Below are 22,028 nucleotides of genomic sequence, written 5' to 3'. Positions count from 1 at the left end.
GACATAGTAAACGATATCAATAGTGGAGTTATTAAGTACAACGTACTTTTATATGACAAAACTACTGACTACTGACTACTATGATTTGATATTTATTAAAATATTAGATATGGTTTTACGAAGAATCGTTCGTGAAGAGACAAAGCTTATCGTTAATGTCCAGACTAACAATGTGGTTAATAAATAGTAAAAATCAAATAGGACTCAATATCGAAGCTTAAAAAAATTCTAGCAAAAATTAGAGAAATTCTTTTTTAACCAATCTATCAATGATCTTTGGCCAAGGGGAAAGTAAGAGTTCAATTGGGCCATCATTACTTCAAAGGAATGATTATCGCCGTCTTAAGGCAGTTTGGAATGTATCATCTTTTTTAATTATTTTTTCCAGTCGAATAATGCCCTTTTTATCAGTCAACATCTCTCAAGAAAATTAATTTCCATTTTTTCTCTCATCACCATCAATCACAATATAATTCTTCAGACGAATTATTTTGCTAATTTCTGGCTAATAACTTTCACATTTTTTTGAGTAAAAATCTCAGCATTCGCAGTTTTTCCAAGCTAAAATCGATCTGACCCAACTGACTGAAATTCCAAATTATGAGTTTTTCCAGTCCTTCTAAGACCCGTGTTTTATTTATAGAATTTAAGAAGCCACCAGACATTCTCATGTTATGTAAGATACCTAAGATTGAAGAAGTACTTTTTTTTCTGATAGATAATTATTTTCATATGTTCACGTCTTACTTTTTTAATGAAATAATGAAGATGGAGCCACGGTCTGAGAGATCATTCACCAAAATATCAGCTTTTGTACTCTTAACTCTTAAGATCAATATAGGATTTTCCTTTTTCAGTTTTCCTGCTAATTTCATTGACCATAATCCCAAAACTATAACTCATTCAGCACACTTATTTAACTTATTTTAAATAAATAATGTAGTATGGCCAGGTATGTTGAGAAATTATTGAAACTATGAAGGTAATGTGTTTTCGATATCATAATTATGTCAAATGTCTTATCATTAGAGTTAAAAAAGAATATTTCAAAGTTCTGGTATATAGTGCCTATAATTAATAAATGTGAATTACCTCCTGTATTTTAACCAAAAAAGTATGTTTGAGGTGAACTATTTATTTTAACCTTATTATGCTTTGGACATTTTATACGGAATACAATTTGATTCTATGAAGTGTAGGTGAAATATTCTATCTAATCTACATTTTTTCATGGTTTAGAAAAGGTCTGGCTAAATTTTTAATTAAATGGGTTATTTTTGATTTGTATTTTTCAACATATTATTCCGTACATACAAAATACCGCTCTGTATCCATTGTGCTGTCGTAGTTTATTTGACAATAATTCTTTTGTTGATAACTCTTCAGTAAATCTTGATTAACATACATTATATGATGTGAACCACTCATATTTCATAAAAGCACATTCGTTTTTTCTATTTCATGATCCATAGTCCTTAGTCTTTTAGTATTATGTAATAATAATTTCATGACTTATACATATTTCCATAATAGTGGAAATTGTCTCCATTTACCGTTATTTTGGAAAACTCGAAACCCACAATGTTGGATTTCTCTTAAATTACATATTTAACTTCCATTTTCTCCTTAAGTAGCCTCACATGCTTTCTCAATTAAATATCAATCAAATGAACACCCCATGTTCATTAATTTCCCAAAATACATTATTACTATTATATTACTATATATACATTATTGGTCTTCAACGATCCAAAATCTTATTGACGATTATTTGGTAGTTATAACCAAAATAATAAATTAATTTTTATCATCGTTTATCAGTGAAACATGTTGTCTATATTGATGTCAATCTGATGTTCGTATAAACGTAAAAACTATTAAAAAAATCACTTACTCTGCCGTTTATTTTTTCTTGGCCGGAGCTTTGCCCTGTCGCTACTAACATTTTGTTGGGATGAATTGCCAAGCTGCATATAAAAATAGACAATATTAAAATAATAGTCAATATATAAAAAAGAAATGAAATTGAAATTATACCTTTTGATGTCATCGGTATGTTCAACGTAGTGCCTCTGGTTCTGCTCCTCTACATTATACAAAACAACTACAGACGCCACAAAATACACCATTTCACCTGTAGGGAGAAAGTAGAGGTTGGATCTACAGTCTCTACCTCTGTAACCGTAGGCCCAGTCTAATTTTAGCCTTTGAACAGGGGCTGTATTCACCTGTATAAGAACACGCAGATTTTAACTCGGTATATCATCGATGAGGTATAAAATCATTAGTTTAGTAATTATTATTGTTTATATTATATTATTTTGATATTACCTTGGTAACCTCGTAATTCTCGGATAGTTCAGTGGGGGCGTATAAAATAATCGGCCGACCTCTCAAAAACATTTTTAATGATTTCTCCTCCTCATTATAAGTGGCCTCTTTGGTCCTAAAATTGAGTTTAAAAAACTTCTTAACTTAAAAATAAATGTTGGCATATAAGCTTTAAAGGTACGTTTAATTGGGTTAAATGATAATAAAAAGCTTCTGAGTAAGTCATATTGCAAATTTATATAATTTTGTAATATAAAATTGAACAGTATAGACCAACTATCTTGGATTAAGTACCTTCAAGTATTAAACTTCTACTTTTAATAGAAAATTAATTATACATGTATACCAAGTATTACAGTAGCGGTCTTACACCATATTTTTCTATTTCAAAAGTATGAAAAAGGACCGTAACACTATCATTTAATACAATCTTAAGGGATATGCAAATTGTTCTGTATCGTTGAATAAAAGAAAATAATTTTAGAAACTAACGGTTTTATTTAAGACTTTTTTATCTAAATATAATTAATAAATGAGCTGTGGTAAGGAAATAAATCTGTGGTAGATTGAATATTAAAGGGAAGAGGAAATATGCCGATGAATAATTCAATAAACACCGAGCAGTGGCGAGTCATTGCCCATAAGTCCTATATATTTTAAGGATCTTAAGAAAACACTGAACATTTTTGACAAGAATTGTAAAATGCATATACTGTTGCACTAAAAAGAATCTCTCTTGATACTAAATAAAAAAAAAATCACAATCACAAAAAATATCACAAATTGCATATAAATATTGCAACGGCATTGTAAACACCGAGAAACAGCTGATTTTCCGGAATGACATAAATATTACACCGCACGACATCTCATTGGTTGGCGAGAATCTTCCGGAAAGTATTTTGCCGAGTATATAAGGAGCCGCATCGCCGATAGTTGTCAGTTGTCAGTTCAGTGAAGTAAAGTTCGGAATATTGGCGCGATATTTAAATAGTTCTAAATGAATACAGTAATAACAAATATCTGTAGTAGTCGTGAGTGATCGTGTTTTCGTAGTAAAGTGTATAAATAATTTAGTTGACCGTTTTGGATTGTTTTAGTTCACAGCTAACGAACAGGAAAAACGCTTAAGTAATAGTTTACCTTAATTTTTGATCTCCAGACATCTTCTGCATACTACCGTTCGATTTTTTAATATTTTTAAACATTAATAAAACCAAATTCGCAAACAAAAAAAAAGCCAGACCACTTGTATGACGAATAAAACCCAGAATAAACTGTTGTATCCACTTACACCTTTATCACTAATAGCAGATACATATATTAAGGACTTCAATTTAATGTACTGCGGTTAATTTCATATTAAGTATCAAGCTCTATACGTAAACGATACGACACAAAAGTTTAAAACCGACTAAAACAAATTTGGTCCCGAACAACAAACAAAAAAATTGTATACTTGTTGGGTTTGTGTAACTCTTTTTTTATATTGTTTGGGTAGAGCAGTAGAGCGTGACAGCGATGTTAATGTTAATGTATTTTGTCTAAAATTAAATCAACCTAGTCCGGAGGATTAATATGAGCATTGTTAACTGTTTGATAAGATCAAAAAAGCATTTTTGTGTGTGTATTTTTGATATTTAAAATTCTAATTTATTTTATACTAATTGTCCTTGTAAATTATAAAAAATAGAAATGAATCAGGTCGACCTTTAAGGAGTAGGCTTGTCTAGTCCAGTTTATACTAATACAAAATATATTGTTTTCGCAATAGTTAAACATACATATAATTTCAAAAATGTTGTGAATAACAACAATACAATATGGCATAGGGGCTGTTTGATATTGCGGGTTGATAAGAGAGAAGGATGCTAATTTTTTGATCCCAATTGCTTGGAATAAAGCAATAATTTACTAACAGAGTATACTAAGAATAAAATATATTCACCCTCTTATGCTTACAGAGATCTCCATACTTTTCGCACCTTGAATAGTCTTTCATATACTATAAAATAACTATTTATCCCAGGTAGTCGTTTGCCAAATGCCTGGAATAAAGTAATCATTTACTTAAGTAAGATGTACTACTGTCCTGGCATGGGGGCATGCTCCTCAAGAATTTCGCTTTTTTAGTTTACAAAGGAGAGCTTTGCGTTGCAGGGCGGGACTGAGCTATACAGGCAATACTGTAGGGAAGCATTTGGTTCAATGAAAATGTCGACGTTGCCATCATTATTTATCTATGAAGCTTGCTATACATGAAAAAGAATTGTCCAAGCATTGAGATACACCAAGATGTGCATTCCTGTCTTACAAAGCATAGGTTGGATGCTGCATTTCCTTACAACAGACTAAAGAGATGCCAAACGGCAAGTAGGTACTGAAAGTTGAATTTCTGGAAAAAATTTCCTGCCCAAATAAAATCACTCCCAAATTAGGGGTCTGTTGAGTGCTCATATGTTATTTTACCTCATATGTTATGGATCTAATTTTGTACAGTTTTAACCTTAAGTAAATAAGTTATTACATAAGTAGACACTTTTTAATTTTTGTATTACCAAATTTTTTATATGACGTGTGTAAGTGTGTTTGGAGCATTGATAACATGAATAAAGAATGAAATTAAATTAAATACTAAGAAAAAGTATATGTTCGTTCTCGTATATAATCGTGTTGGGCGCCAAAAAGAATCACGTAAGACAACGCCAACGTGAAAAAGATTTCCCTTGATTTTCCTTGTACTAATTCCATTAATGAAAAGTTCCATTAACTGTATATTTTTTTAATTAAAAAAAACTTAATTCAATGTAGTTTAGTTCATAACTTCATTGCCCCAATAAAATAACTTTTTTTTTCATACATTTTATATCACACTCTTTATATTTAAATAATTTTTTTAACTTGTACTGATTTTTAAGTATTTCAACTGTTCATTCTTAAAAAAATCTTCGTCTAAGGAGTATACCATGAAAAGTAACTTCCAAGCAGTTGCAGACGCAATCAATTGATTCATCATATAATATAAATATAAAATTTCTTACATTACTCAATATTACATAAATCAATAAATGTCACCAGTGGTCATCAACAATATAGGAGGTTTTTAATTCCAAAAGCCCCTTCACGTGACTGAATTTCAATCGCAATCTGCAGGATATAATTTACAAGGAACCTGCGGACTGTATGCTGTTAAAATTCGATCAAATTCCATAGGATACAATTTATCAGTACGACTATAATCAATATAAATCAACATAACTAACCAAACAAGGAGTTAGGTTCGGCATGAATAAACGTTATTTTATTTTAAAGAAACAAAAAGGTGGCATTATATTGAAGAACTAGATACTAGATGGAAACATTTTAAGAATAGATTGCTTAACCTAAGAAACTAAAAATAGATTTCTATTCTTCTTTGCTTAAAAAATTAGGTTTGGCGTACTTACTACTAAATTGATACGATCACTTGAAATTATATAAGTGCTGATACACTTTATAAAATTTACCAATTTGCAAATTGTTCCAATAGATTCCGCAAATTAGCCTACATACTATGCAATCTACAGGAGTCCTGCAGATTGCCATTAAAATGAGATTGTATGAGATCTAATGACTCTAAAAGCTAAACAGTATAGTATTAAAACAGTATTAAAAACTAAAATTTGAATATTTAATTAAAATTAAGTTTTTTTTCTTGACAATGAATAGGAAATGAAAAACAGTTATAATAAGTTTCTCATCAATAGTAAACTCAAGCAATTTATTTATATATATATATAGGTATACTCAGCAAAAACAAGTTACATCGAGATACGATAAAAATTTTAATTGCACCGTGATTTTATGCTTATATCTTTTATGCTCCGATAGTCTAAGAAATGCCGTAAAATTGAAGTATTATCTGGAAATATGTTAAAATATACACCTTTAAGATTGATACTTTCTCATAACAAATTCACCATATACGTTAAAAAGGTCGAGTGATAACACAGCCATGCCTGACTCCTTGCTCCGCTCTAATTTGTTTTGTTTATATTTAATATATATTGATTCTTTATAAGGCATACCAGATGGACAAGAGGTCTCCATATTTATCAGGATAGTCCAAAGTGTTAAAGGAATTTAAAATATTATTCCGCCAAGTAACTGATAGATAATTTCGACATTACGACTCTGTTGGTTATGCGTCTATGATTGTTTATAACCTACTTTAAGTTCGACTTTTGGTTAATTGGTACTAATCTTTCCCTAAAAAATTTTCCAATCGAATTATTATGAAAGCCTCTGGTAAAATATAAAGAATAAGTTATGCATCAGAAAACGCCTCGAGATGCATAGCTGTCTATCAGATTTCATTAAACTATACATAGTAGATTCGTCGTAAGTGAACAGTAGTTCAGGCAGCTTTTTCGTTATTTTCGATTTAAAAAACACTCCGAGTATAGTCGTCCACTTAAGTTGGCCCTTACTTTTGATGTAGAAATGCTTAAGATAGTGATTTTAATGATCAATATCATACATATTAAATGTGTAACATATTTAAAAATTCTACATTCTCTTCATTCAGTTCCTCAATATCTTTTTGGCTAATTTCACAAATCTAATCTACATAACTTCAAAATCTGCTTGACTGTTACATTTTCATTCCGCTCGTCCTATATCTAACGCTCGTGACCTTCTACCGTTCTGGATAAATTAGATAATGTAGATTATCGGATAACGCGATAAAAAAAATGCACCAGTTCGATAAAATACCCGTTAACTGCACGCTACAGTTTTCCCTGATAAATATCCATTTACAAGATTAGTTCAGTTAAACAGCGAAAAAAACAAAAAATTAAAAAAAACGTACCCGTGTTTGTAGTTCGGACTGTTAGGGCTATTATTGGACTTAAACAAGTTCAAAAACGATTTTGTGGAAAACCTAAAAGAAGAGCAACAAAAAAAAATAAATAGAGAAATAGAGGAGAACCACTTACTTGCTCTGCATTCCAGTCGCTCCGGTTTGGTTAAAATCCCCCGTGGAGCTCCACCTTTTATGTAGGGTGTTGGTAGAGGTTATGGTATTTGAACTACTAAGGAAATATGAGAAAAATTAAAAAAGATTTTAAGACATTGGAGTAGATTAAATTTTAATAAATAAGGCTATACTAGTATAAGATGTATTCAAAATTTATAAGGTTCTTGAAAAATATTTCAGCATTAGACACTAATAATATAATAAGTATGTCAGTTGTACGCTGTAATTCATAAATAAAATACACCACTTTTTGTATTCGGCATATAATTGGCACAGCAATGACATTATTAAAAAATAGTACATAGCACATCTTTGATGCCTATGGCAATTTAAGTACTAAGAAAACATCTATTTGTAAAGCTTGGAATGCCTGACTTCGCACCTATTCTTAAACATACTGTAAATAAGTTCTCAACTGCTAATGGCTTTAAAAGGCTGCAGAATATTTCCATAGAATCCTGATGCCCTTGATTATTCCAAATGTTTGGGAAAAGAATGCACACTCTCTACAAATGAAGTTTCTCTAATTGAAACTCGGAAAAGGAAAGACTCTAAGTTTTCAAGTCTTTAAACAGGTATTTAGAGATAAAAAATGTGAAGAACTTATATAGATACAGAAATTGACAATGAAGATATATTTTCAGAATCTTTTATGATTTTGGCAAATAATAACGATTTGACGTATGCTGAGGAAGAGATAGCGGAAATGCTTACAGTAATTGACGATGGTAGTATGATCTTGAGGAAATTGCTATATTAGCATTCAAGAAGTAGATTTCTCCAGTCAAAACATAAATCCGGCTATTCTTGAAGATTAACAAAAAATTAAACTGTAAAAATTGATAACTTTTTGGTATTTTGCAATCTGCTAAAACACCTTAATGTAAAGGAAAAAGGAAAATAAAACCAACTTCGTTTGTTATATCATCTTCAAGCTTTAAAAAAAAAGTAAAAGAAAAATAAGAAATAAAACGGCAAGAAGAACCTAAAAAACAAGCAACAACTTAAAAAGCAAGCAACCAAGAAAAAATCAAGCCAAATAATCCAAGGAAAATAAATAGAAGAAAGATAAATAAAGAAGATCATCAAAAAAAAAATAACATGTTGAAGTAGAGATAATAAAAAATAAGATGGCTGAGAATACCGACACTTATCAAATAAAACCTAAAAAAAAAACAAGGATAAATGATAATCTAAAAAGTAACAAAGAATAAGAAAACGCAAAAAAGGACTTAAAAAAAATTAGAGGACCACATGTAAAATGATACAACAGTCGACAAAAACACACCGGAAACTTATTTAGTCATTCTCAATGAATTACATGGTTCACGGTTGATGTGATTTAACCACGGAACATGGTTAAAGAGGTTCGACATGAAAAATGTGCAAAAAAAATTATATACCATCCGAAAAAGATGAAGAAGAAGAGTTTTAAGAAAAAGATGATCAATATTTTAATTCCGAAAATATATTTTTTGAGTATCCTAATCACAAAGTACTTATAAGTTCACAAAAATTTAAATCGAATTCTCACTTAAAAAATTTATTTAATTCTCCATTGTCATAAGCTCGTAAAAACAGTAATGTAGCAGCAGAAATAGGCTTATGTTTTATATGCGTTTACAATATAAATCATTTAAAAAAATGTATCCATCCACGGTATTCTATAAGCAATTTTATTTATGGATTTTTTAATTTGATGGTAAAGCATATTTTGACTTTGACAATAACAAGAATAGGAAGTAAAATAATATTTAATATAATAGGACCTAAAGATTATCGAAATACTTAAAAGAAAAGTCTACCAGGCACAGACACTCGACAGAGCTTACACCTGAATATTGAAATGATATTTATAATAGATCAATAACATGCTTTGTGTAAAACAAGTATAAGCTTCTTTTAACGGTGCTATAAAAAGGATTTCTTACAGGGTGGAGTTTTACCTCTCTGTGGGAAATATAGTCGAAGAAAAGGTAAACAGTAAAAACATTGACACAGATTATGATGCCTTAGGGATTAGGTGATCGTATAGTACAACAGAAAGTAATACTTTCTTCATTCTTCGATAAACATTTACCTTCGCCTAAGCAATCAAGTTGTTTATTATGATCCATATTAACCACGCTAACAGAAAGTAAGCCTGCTTGCAAGAAACAGTAAGATATGTAAGGACTTGCCCCCAATTAGCTATACTAATTATACGGTAGAACTAAAGTTACACACTCTTACCTTGTGCTTGTGACTGATATTGGTCTTCTTCCATTGAGAGGTAATGGTGTGGCCCTAAATTTAAAAAAAAAATCATGAAATGCAACAAAATAAACATGTACAATCACACCTTGGTGAAGGAGAAGGTATGGGACTAACGCTACTGGAACTATGGCTATCGGAATGCAGACTCCCCGTTGACTGATAATGGACCGCTCGTCTCTGAGGTAAAGACGACCCAGAAAACCTAATAAGAATATGTTATTTATTTAAAAATAAACAATTTCCTCTTATACTTACTTTCTGTTAGCAGTCTCTACTTTCGAAGTAGAGTAGCTCATTTGTTTGCGTAAATCTTTATATGAGCCGCTCCCGTTGATCCTCACTGGTGTGGAGAGACTCGAGGTGGCCGAGGAGGAGTTTCGCATTCCCTCGATCAGGCTGAGCCTACGCAGGACTTCTGCTAATGTGGCCTTGAGGAAGAACAGGATAATTAAAATTATGTTTATTGTTTAGTGAAAAAGTTACCTTGAGGCAAACGAGTTCATCTCCTTGTTCCAGGACTTTTCTTTCCAGGTCCGCCATTCTTCCGGCCATTCCCCGGTTTTCGGTTTCCAGCATTTCATCTGCAAAATAAACAAAAGGTTAAATAAACCATAATTGGCCTCCATTTTAACTTTAATACTAAAATTAGCATGGCTAGTAAAGTCTGTTAACTCTAGAGAGAGCACATTGTCGAATAAATTATTTATATTAGGGTAGCGTTTTTTTCGTTGGTTAGGTGTGAATTAAAACAATCGAAAATAGTCAATTATTTATTTACACACACTACGAAAACATGATCATTGACGACTGCTAGAAATGTTTATTTTTATTGCATTTATTTACAACTATTTAAATCTCGCGCCAATATTTCAAAATGTGCTTCACTAAACTCACAACTATCCGCGATACGGGTTCTTATATACACGGCAGAACGATGTTCCGGAAGATTCCTGCTTAACCCTCAATATGTCGTGCCCTGTGCCACTTGTATTTGCCACTCTTTATATTGTAGCGTTTTTCTCGTTTGTTTCGAATTAAAACAATCGAAAATAGTCAATCACACTTACGAAAACACGATCACTCACGAGTACTAGAATAATTTACTTTTACTTTATTTACAACTATTTAAATCTCGCGCCAATATTCCACACTTTACTTCACTGAACTGACAACTGACTTCCATCGGCGATGCGACTTCTTATATACTCGGCAGAACGCTGTTCCGGACGATTCTCGCTAACCTTCAAGACGTCGTGCGGTGTACCTCTTGTGTCATTCCGGAATGACGGAGAATTAGCTGGTTTACAATATCGATACATTAGTTTATATTTGGTTTTGTATCTTTAAATTATACTTTCACATTTCTAATATCATTAGCCAAAGAGGTGAGTTTTTCACTAACAATGTTAAAAACCCTTTGGATGAAATGGCAAAGCAAGTTTTTGTTCTAGCACTTCAGCATTATTCATGCCATTTTCAAAAAATATTAAATCTTCCTATGTATGTATCAAATTCATCCTTCTAACTTTAGATAACTAATTTTAGATTTATTTAATCGATGATGTGTCTAAATCTCCATCATTTGCTGAAAACTTCTTATAACTATAGGTATACGTACAGATATACACCAACAACCTATTTATTTATAACAATTCGTTTTGGATAGAGACAAATTTCTTTCCACTTAGGTTCCTTTTCTAAGCAATGACTAAGGTCTCCTACCATTCTGAGATTGAGAAACGTCAACCTCACTGGGTGAACCTCACTATGCTAAATGTCTTGTAATGAACTTCGATAGAAAACAAAACTGATTTCTCCAGACTAAAAACCAGAGAGTAAAGTATGCACCCCTCACTTATAACGATTGTTAATGAGCTAAGCATAGAAGGATTAAAGTTATGTCGATTAGTAAGTTCAATGCTTTCATAAAGTACATCTCCCATGGATGAACGACTCTTTTTAATTATACCTTATCCAATAAAGGGAACAGCAGAAAAATAATTATCAATAAAAAATCAATCCAAAAAGCCGGAAAATATAACATCTCCATATATTTACGAATTTTCCAAAAAGGTTGTGAAGTTTTTTGGTCTATTATTGTGACTAATGCACCTGATGTAACAAATCTGAGTTAAATTTTCTTCTTTCAATTTACTCTTTTTACGGATATGATGTATTATATGTATACTGTATCCAATTAAGTACTTTCAGTACTCCAGAGTTTAAAAGGCTTACATACTGTAACGATACTGCTATATAAACACCGAGAAACCAGCTGATTCTCCGTTACTCCGGCAAACCGCACGATGTCTCGAAGGTTGGCGAGAATCTTCCGGAACAGCGTTCTGCCGAGTATAGCATCGAGCCGCATCGCCGTCAGTTGTCAATTCAGTTAAGTGAAGTTCGGAATATTGGCGCGAGATTTAAATAGTTGTAAATAAATACAGTAAAAATAAATATTTCTCGTAGTCGTGAGTGATGGTGACGAAAAGTAAAAACGCCACAATACCTTAAAGCCTTCGTACCCTTTTTAATTTACTTATATACAGCAATTATATGGTCGCTTGAAGAGTAGATTAGAATCGACTTAAAGATCTTAGGCGAGTAAAATGTGACGAATCTGAATAAAGTAAAGAATAGCCATTGTTACTGAGAAATACGATTGCTACTAAAAAAATTAATGAAAATGGCTTAAACTTTCAATATGTTGATTTTAAAATGAATGCACGTTTTGGGTAATTCTTTCTTGCGGATATCTATATTAATAAAGGAAGACTACGAGTAGGAAAAAGATAACATCGACTTATATCGAATATTTATACTAATTTAAATTATATTATTGCAAGCTATGATATTTAATTTTTGTCCTTCAAAACGCATTTACAATAATGGAACTTAAGAAATGTTATATTTATTTTTGAAACTTGCATTAAATATACCATAATTTCGAGCTGGAAGATAACTAAAGTCTTATAACTACATAAATTTGATGGAGTTGAAATAGGCGCATATTTTAAATGCAAGAATGGGTAACCGAAGAAACTCCAAAAAACTCATAATTTACAGATCTATTACCTTTTACCGAACCTGTTTGGTAAACAAATTGAGCAGATAATCTCAATTGTCTAATTCACTCTTAACTTATGAACAACCCAATATTTTTTCAGATTTGGTATTTTACAATTAACTTACTGGTTAATTTATTCAAAATATTTAATAAATTTTAGTATTAAGCATTGTAGGAATATAGGTATATTTAGCATCATGGAGCAGCTATGGTGGAGCCATCTTCAATCAATGGCCTTCTCGATCGAAGACTAATCTGAGAATCAATACTTCAAGAAAAACCAAACAATACACGACAACATTTTAAAAGAAATACAAAAATAAAAAACGAATACTTTCACAAAAATATAGTATTAAAGAAATCAGGAAAAGATCACCAACTCAGCAGCTTTATTCTTCTGAAGATGGTAACGTATAGGTGAAGTGGTAAAACTCGTTAAATTAAAGGTTCTACCTAAGCACCTAAATACTGCTTTACTTAAATTTAGTAAACACGAAAACTAATATAAACATAAATATAAATTTTACCTTTAGCATAACAAATATCTCTAACAAAATATTGACTCTGAACTAGCTTTACATCGACCGGAGGACACACTGCCCTCTCTCTAGGAGATACAGTTGCCTGAATTAAATGAAATTTCGGTATATGGCTGATATGTGGCATATGGAATTATGAATTTATCGCTATAAATTTGTGGTTTTTATGTTTTATTGACAATAAATGGCATGTGGTAACCTAAGCATACAGAAAATAGGGAGGTTCTGGTATAAGATAGGAATAAATCAAAATCAGTACTTCCAAACTTACGATAAGCATTTTCTAAAGAGTTCTGTAAAGCTGTTCTATATAAATCCAAGTTGATATCCGGTTTTTGCTTGTATTTTTTAAACATATTCACTAAAACTAACCTAAAAATCTACAAACTAAAGTGTTACATGGTAAATTATACAATAAGCGCGGTCTGATTGGAAATGTATGATTAATCCAGGCAAATTATCACAAAGGTCGCGATCTAATGAAATGCAATATTATCAAATATGATAATTTTTGGATTTCAGTTGATCAATGGTTTTTTACAAATAATATGACATAAATTATTATTTTATACAAAAAATGTGTGCCTGCCTTTAGTATCGTATTTTTTAAATATTTTTTTATATAGTTTTCTTACGCAAATCATGTCCTTTGTTGCTTCAAAAATTATCAAGCGCTTTTACAAATTATAATAAATTACTCATATTTTCTTTTTTTATTGACTATCTTCACTTGAATTGTCTTGGAGTATAAAAAAAAATATGAGATCTATGGCTCCTAAAAAAATATGCCATTGTCATGTTCTCTTTTAATAAGAAAATTGTTCAATTTTTTAAAATTTTATATCATTCCTGTAATCCAGTCTTTTAGGAATCATATAAAGTCTCTATATAAAGAACCACTTATAAAAAAAAAGTGAAAATTTCAATAAACGTCCTAGGTATGTTGTCTGTGAACCAAAGAATTATGTTTAATGTTTATCTGTTTATTTTAAAATTAAAACATCATCTGCTACCAGACTATATCTGTGATAAATTGACAATTTTTAGTGATGTTCACAATTATCATACTCGCAACTAAACAGATTTCCTAGTTGACAGATGTAATACAACTCAGTTGCTTAAGTCAATATTATATAGGGGCTTAATAGAATTCAATAGGTTGCAGGCTAGTCTTAAATCCTGTGATAGTTTTAACGAGTTTAACTAGGTTCTTGAGAAAATTTGTTCTAGAGATTTAGTATTTGTCTTTTTTATCTTTATTCTGTGTTATTAATTTTATATTCTGTGTTATATCATTATACGTTTTATTTTATAGGTTTAAATTATTTTATGTCATTTTAAGTTTTATTTATTATTTATTTTACCTAAATTTTATTGTGTGTTTGTGTTCTGATTTTATTAAATTTTAACTCATTTTATGTTTTAATATTTTATTTCAACTCATGTTTTATTATTTATTTACCTTTAGCTTAAGATTTTATTTGTATGATTTTATTTTTACATTGTATATGTTTATATTCCCACTCATATGTGAATGCATAATCTTAAACATGTTTATTTGCCAACAATACTCGTACCTCATACCAGCACTATTATTGTAATATTATCCTTATTTTTTGCTTTTGTTTTGGTTTTTAATTTTAGTTTATTGCTTTTTAATAAAATATTAAATGCCATACTATGTATTTTATTTTTATGTAGCAGATTAAAGATTAAAATATAACTTTTGGTTATGCAGGCAGTTTTTTTTTAATATACTTGATACCTGATTTGGTTAAAGTACATTATACAGAAAGTCAAGCCTGTACATATACCTGAATAGAGTATACTATACAAAAATAAAATATACAGGAGGAAAATAAATATGAAATTATGATATCCTATAAAGAAGGAAAAAGTGAACTAAATTCTATTACAATTTCATCGATAAAATGCTTCCTATCTATTGTAGATCTATTATATATATATATATATATAAAATATTTCTTTTAACATGTTGACAAAACAAGTAGCAAATGAAACAGTGTTCTTTAATAAGGAACCCTGTGGTCTCTATAGGTAGGAAATTTTTTAGACATTACTATTGACAGCACGCTTTTGCGGATTTCTATAGAAATAATATAATAATATTGATTAAATATAATAATTTCTATAATTATGATTATTTAGAATAATACTTACGCCATGCGTTATATGTCTCGTTAAAGTTGGGACTGTCTCCATCTTGATAGCTCCTATTCAACAACAACGAAATGTCTTCCGACTTCGATAGTTCATCGGCACTTTCACTCATGTTAATATTTTTTTAAATCGTAAAATTATTATTTATTATTAAATTATGATGGTCATTAGTCACGCTCATAATGAGCCTTACGTATTTAAATTGTTTGGTATAGCGAAATAACAAACTGTTAGGCCTAAAAAGTTTCTAAAATTTTAATGTAATTTTGATACTTTAACAGATATAGTTTTTTGACCCTCATCCTCCATAACAAGTGTAGAAGGTACAATTTAATTCGCATTTAAAACCATTGACGCGAATCTTTTCCTTTGTAATCGCATTTAATTAATTTAAATTGTTAATAAAATGCTTAACTGTAAACTGGGTTTTTGCGTATGTCATTGTAATAATAATAATAATTGGCAATTGGACACCCGATGAGAATCTCCTAAAAACGATAAATGCAGTTATAAACCCGTTTAGTTTTTACCGTCAATATGACTCCCAAGAGAGAACTTAAATAAACAATTAATAATAGCAACTGCGCACATAAACTTGCCTATATGGTTAATTTTTAGGGTTGTCTCCCAACAATATGTTATGTATTCAAAAAAAATAAATCCTGATTAACTGAAATTAATTACTATTATATTAGACTCCCAAACAAAAGAATATTTTCGTATTTTGCTTATTTGCGTCAGCAACCTCATCCTGCATACCAAAATTTAAATAATTAAATTCAAACAATAATAAGCCACCTAATTATGAAGGATGAACGTCAAAAATAATAAATAGGTGTGCGTGCTACCAATAACGTATTAAGTGATTTAAAATTTCGGTTAAATATATCATCATTATTACTGATTATTTCTGGCACTCACTTATACTTAATTACACAAATAAATTCTTATTCACTAAAAACAAAATATCACAAAGTGGTCCGGTTGTTTTGATAGAACGAAAAACAACTGCGTTGGCAAAAATCGTGACGTGACCAGGGAGCGATTTAAGGGAAATAAAATGACGTAACAATCGAATAAGGGAACATGAAAAGGGTAGTAAAGTTACAGGCTTGAAGTTATAGGGATATTTTAAACCTTAATTTAACTTAATTTTTAGAATGTTATATTTGATGTCTTTATATTGTAGTTTTTCTTGTTCGTTAGGTGTGAATTAAAACAATCGAAAATAGTCTAACTAATTTATTTACACACTGTTACGTTTGCTGCCAATGTTACGTAATCCCAAATTCAGGAATCTAAATTTATTCAATTAGCTACTGCTTGTATATCTGATGCAATTTTTGCCACTGGGTATTTGACGCAATGGGTTTGATCTTAAATAAACCCTTGGAGGTTGTTATAAAATCCCCTTTCGAGCGAAATTACGGTTCCAAACAGACCACTTATACCGAATTTCCAAATGAAATTTAAGTACTTTTATCTCCTATGAAGAGTTAAATTTCCAAAAATTCTAAAGACCCATGCCGTTACAATTACAACCCACAACGAACTGAAAACGGTCTAAAATCTTTCAGAACAAACATCAAATGGGATAAACTTATGACTTTAAAAACGGAGTAACGGCAACGTCCACAATCGGCCTTAGGTTGAAACCCATCAGTCAACTGTCACTTCGATCGTCAATGCAAAAATAATCAATGACTGTTTAGTTTACATAACTAGGGATAGTGGTATCGATACTAGCATCATTTGACATTTTTTGAAAACAGTAGCAATACCTTTAAGAATCGATATTTGGTACACACATGCGCTATAAACCTGTAGATACTAAGTTACATACAGACACTAAATCGAAATTGATAAGAAAGTTTATTTAAATTATGCGCGATTGTATCGTATTTCTTGATATCTTTTTGATTAAAGATCATTTATTCTGCCAATTCTAACCTTTCTGATAAAAAATTCCTCTTTTTTATCGGGAAAACTTACCATATTATAGTTTTTCATGAACTTCCTTTCGATATTGCTGGCACCAAACAGACATAAAATGTTCAAAGAGCAAGATGAGAAAATCAACCAAGAATCAACAACAATAATCAGACCTACAGAAGTAAAGAAAACGAAGGACAAGGTACACAAAAATATATGCAAGAAAAATCAGCAAAGCAGGATGTAGCATTTTTGCTCTATTTCTGATTATTAATAAACAAGTACCAATAAAAAAAAATAATTATAATATTACCAAGAGTTTCATGAATATATTATACTGCAAGTCATATGAGAAATTTTAAATATGACATTCCAAATAAACCAGACCATAACAACACTTACACTACAAAACACGATCACTCACAATCACTAGAGATATTTATTTTTACTGTATTAATTTACATTTATTTAAATCTTGCGCCAATATCCAGCACTTTACTTTACTGAACTGACAACTATCAGCGATGCAGCTCCTTATATACTAGGCAGAACGCTGTTCCGGAAGGTTTTCGCCAACCTTCGAGACGTCGTGCGGTGTGCCACGTCTTTTATCTATGTTTATTTATTTTTCCTCACCTTAATGCAATTAAAATGTTTATTTGACTGCTACCAAGGCGTGGAGAACCCATATAATTAGAAACCAAATAGACCTTAGAATTATAGAATAAGGAATCATCAAAAGGAAAGTGAGCAAACACTAAATAAAGCGTTAACGACCTTAGTCACATCACAACCAACTGCGAAGATCACTCTTGATTACGCATGGAATGACATGTAGAAAAAGATGATAAATACCGGAAAAATGGAGATACAAACAAAATAGTAAAAAGGAAAAATAAAAGACGAAATAATAGCAACGTTTAAAAAAATATAGAAACCAAGGGGGACGAGACAATAAAGCAATAAAAGCGATAAAAAATAAGCGGCTGAAGAAATAGTGCGAAGAAATGGAACATTTACAAGAACAACACGATGAAATTCGATATAAACAACGAGAAACAGTTGATTCTCCGTCATTTCAGAAAACACAAATAGCACACCGCACGACGTCTCGAAGGTTAGCGGGAATCTTCCGGAACTGCGTTCTGCCGAGTATATAAGGAGCAGCATCGCCAATCTAAACAGTTATAAATAGTGTAAGAATAAATATCTCTAGTTGACGGGAGTGATTGTGTTTTTGTAGTGAACTATGTAATTAAATTAGCTGACTATTTTCGATTGTTTTAATTCACTCCTAACAAACGGAAAAAACGCTATTTTTTTAAAATAATAATAAAAAATACAATTTTAATTTAATTAAGTAATAATTTATCTAATAAACTACTACATCGAAAATGGCTTCGTAAAATACAACTGAAAAGCATTTTATGGTTTACGGGATATCTACAGTATATAATATTAATCTTATTACAATGAAAACTTAAAAGGGAAAACTTTAAACTAAAAAAATAAATCACTAATAAAATTTTATTTTGTCACACACCCAAATATTAAGTAACAACACCGCAAATATACTTGTGAAGATTCGTCAGATTCTAATTTTACACGAAATACAAGGATTTTTAATATATCCAGATAAATATGTGGGATCTTAAATAAATAAGACTTTTTTTCTGTGGGAGTGTTTAAATAGCGTAAAAAATATTGACGGTATGATGATTGCTCTTGCTTCTTCAAAAGCTTACCGTCAAGGCTGATGATCTTAAGTTCTCAAGACGATTAAGGTAACAATATGGTAAATTAAGAATAATCACTTGTAGAACAAAGTAAGTTTTGCAAATTATATTATACAGTTATCAGTATTAAATGGACGGAACAGTTGTGATGAGAAAATGACTTCTTGTATTAATATTACGTATCCGTAATAATAATTAATGTCCGAAAACGGATATAACAGGAAAAAAGTAAACCGGACTTTACGCATAATTCTTATTAATATAAGGTATTGATTAAACGTATCTCCTTAGCTCCAAAAAATAAACAACAAACGCAACCCGAGCATTTCACTTTCGATTTTTTTCATCCTCTTTTCTTATTTCCCGGTGGTCAATTACTTTCCTTTTACACACGCACTTATTAAGCGATAATATGGTTAATTAACCGCAGTTAACAAACAAAACGAGTATGAATTAAAAAAAAACATTTAATTAAACTTTCTTTAATCGATCCTGATGTGGACGTGAAGAACTTCTGTATGTTTATAAGATTGTCAACTTGGGCGCACCTTTTTTACCTTTACTGTTACTTATTGGCTATTTATTGATTTTATTGTGTTTATATTATTGGGCCCATCATTCACGGGAAATCATTTTTTTACTTTACTATAGAAATTTTATATTAATTTTTCAGATTTGTATCATTGTTATTTTTTATTATAATATATGACATACAGGGACTAAAATTATTTTACTTTTTTTAAGTTTATATTTTAATATCTTGGTTTGCATGGAAATTTACTGCATTTTTAACGGATTTAATACAAGGAACCCACAAATCTCAGTTCTTTTGCAAATTAAATATGATCCTAAATAACACATACTAAAATGATCCTAAACATCCACAAGCTTTCAATAGCTATATTTCCAAGAGAATTCAGTAAATTTTCAAAATAGATGAAATAATATTCAGCCTAAATTTGCTCCTAAATAATTTTATGATTGGATCAATACTAGACGCAAAAACGCAAATGAAATGACCAAATTTACTTTGTAAATTGATGAAATTAACGCGTGACTATGGACACTTTCATGAAAGATTATAAAATATTATTGTTGTTTCGTTACTTTTTTTTTCATTTTTCTAAAATGGAAACCCTTATAATTTTATCGTACTTATCGTCATCCAGAACTATCACTTTGGAGATATTTGCTTTTTAACACTGTAATTTTTCTTGGCGAAGTTCTGTGTACAGAATAGGCCTCAAATTACTAACTTATATAAGATAAATATAAAACATTTTTTTTTCAAAATATCCCATAAAAATAAAACCTCGGAAGCTATAAATTTGATGCTCATTCTTAATCCCTTTAAAGTATTCCAAAATCTTTATTGGTTTCCAATTTATAGGGTTATTTGTAAAAAATGTGAATTTTTACAAATCACATGATTACTCCGTGAGTCAAAATTGCAGATGAAAGAAAGTTAATTTGGTAAAAGGTACTTGTATTAAAAAGTAGCTTATGCTACTTTAATAGAGTAGATCTTCTTCTAGTTCTTCTGGTTTGCTCCGATAGCCTCTTGCCTTGGCAAACATGAAAATCGTCATGTTACACCTCTTCTTAATTTACCTTATAACCTCTGTCTCACTATCGGTGAGGTCGCAGTTCTATATCTTTTCATCACTCTTCTTCACAATCTTATGTCATTTTTTGAAAGGTGCCCCATAAGAAGCCGTGCTACAGTTTGCAGTCGGATCCAGAAGTATTGCCTGCATGTTTACTGGGCCTCCCAATGTTCTGACTAATTCTGTGTAGACTTCTTTATTTTATGTAAGCTCTCCTGGTTCCCCATATGTACACAAGAAGTTGTCTGTGACCCCAATCCTATTTAGGTGAGCTGGTGTGTTTTGCCATTTCCGTCATATATATTCTTTAGATTTCTTGTGTAGTTCAGTGTGATGCAGGTTCCTATTGAGCCATTGCTCACATGTTCTGCCCTCCAAGGCTAATTTACATGTAATTAATATAAGTGATACGATATGTAGCTGCTTTAGTTCGCTAAGTTTCTTCTTTATTTGTAGTGTTGTCATATTTGTTTTTGCATTGATCTCAATTTTTATCATGCGTTTACTAACACTTAGTGACACCAACATTATGAGGCCTTTGTTAGTGTCTTGTTGCAATTTCCAGTTTTTTTTATTATGTATCCAGGTAGCCATCTGTGTAAATATATTCACCAGTCCAGTTTAGGGTTTTTATCTGGTTGGAATATGATTGTTCAAAGTAGGGCAGCTTATCCATGTTTTCTATGATGTTTACCTAGCCAAATCCATGATTGTTGAGTCCTATATAAATGTTCCATAAAATCCCTCAAGGATCTCTATAGTTGCTTCATCCCTGAGGGCTATTTTGGTACAGAGCCAATTTCTTCTGTAGGCCAATGGCCAATGGCTGATACGAGGTGGGAGTGCTTTTCATGCTTTTTAACACCACCCTTAATGCTTTAAATTGGATCATGTCCAATCTTCTCCATTTGTGCTTAGCTGTGCTTGGAACTGTACCCTTTTGACGAAAATTTCAATAACGTATTGCATTCATGTAGTGGTATTTCACTGATAAAGAGTCTAATTTCGGCTTTCAATACTTCAATGTTGAGCTCGCTTCGATGATAAGCCTGCATATCATAGCAAGATAACGTTCGCCATTCACCGTTGCTGCATTCATTACCTTCTTGGTTTTCGGTTATTTCCTTCACAGTAGATAAATTAGGAACATTATTTTGACGGAACATTGGATGTACTTAAAAATGGTGGCTGCTTAGTGAACTAATTTGAGAAAGGAGTTGTTACTGATTATGTTCTTATGCATCCCTTTATATTTTGTCTAATTTAAACTACACAGAACTAGTCTTTTATACGACTTTTTTCCTTCATAGGAAAAAACTTGCATGTTGTCGCTCATAAAAAAAGTAAATTATAGCATTT

General features: G+C 30.8%; 1 protein-coding gene across 8 annotated transcripts in view; it reads right to left on the bottom strand.

Moving 5' to 3' along the window:
• The window catches only part of LOC126739628 (echinoderm microtubule-associated protein-like 2), a 52,386-nt gene that overhangs the window by 8,953 nt on the left and 21,405 nt on the right, over positions 1-22,028 (bottom strand). Inside the window, exons 1-10 of one of the 8 annotated variants that reach the window (XM_050445388.1) lie at positions 15,395-15,521; positions 10,091-10,188; positions 9,863-10,035; positions 9,693-9,809; positions 9,584-9,637; positions 7,311-7,406; positions 7,184-7,255; positions 2,332-2,446; positions 2,038-2,228; positions 1,895-1,967 (exon numbers count right to left, since the gene is read on the bottom strand). In XM_050445388.1, the coding sequence (XP_050301345.1) occupies positions 1,895-1,967; positions 2,038-2,228; positions 2,332-2,446; positions 7,184-7,255; positions 7,311-7,406; positions 9,584-9,637; positions 9,693-9,809; positions 9,863-10,035; positions 10,091-10,188; positions 15,395-15,506 (1,101 nt within the window). In that variant the 5' untranslated portion in view covers positions 15,507-15,521. Of the gene's footprint in view, positions 1-1,894; positions 1,968-2,037; positions 2,229-2,331; positions 2,447-7,183; positions 7,256-7,310; positions 7,407-9,583; positions 9,638-9,692; positions 9,810-9,862; positions 10,036-10,090; positions 10,189-13,201; positions 13,389-13,484; positions 13,643-15,394; positions 15,522-22,028 lie in introns of those variants that run through there. The other 7 variants (XM_050445393.1, XM_050445389.1, XM_050445387.1 and 4 more) reach the window with 7 other exon arrangements.

This window comes from Anthonomus grandis, chromosome 8 (genome assembly GCF_022605725.1).
Source record: "Anthonomus grandis grandis chromosome 8, icAntGran1.3, whole genome shotgun sequence".
Classification (NCBI taxonomy): domain Eukaryota; kingdom Metazoa; phylum Arthropoda; class Insecta; order Coleoptera; family Curculionidae; genus Anthonomus; species Anthonomus grandis.
Note: the sequence above shows the minus strand (reverse complement) of the source record. Positions and strands in the feature narration are given on the sequence as shown.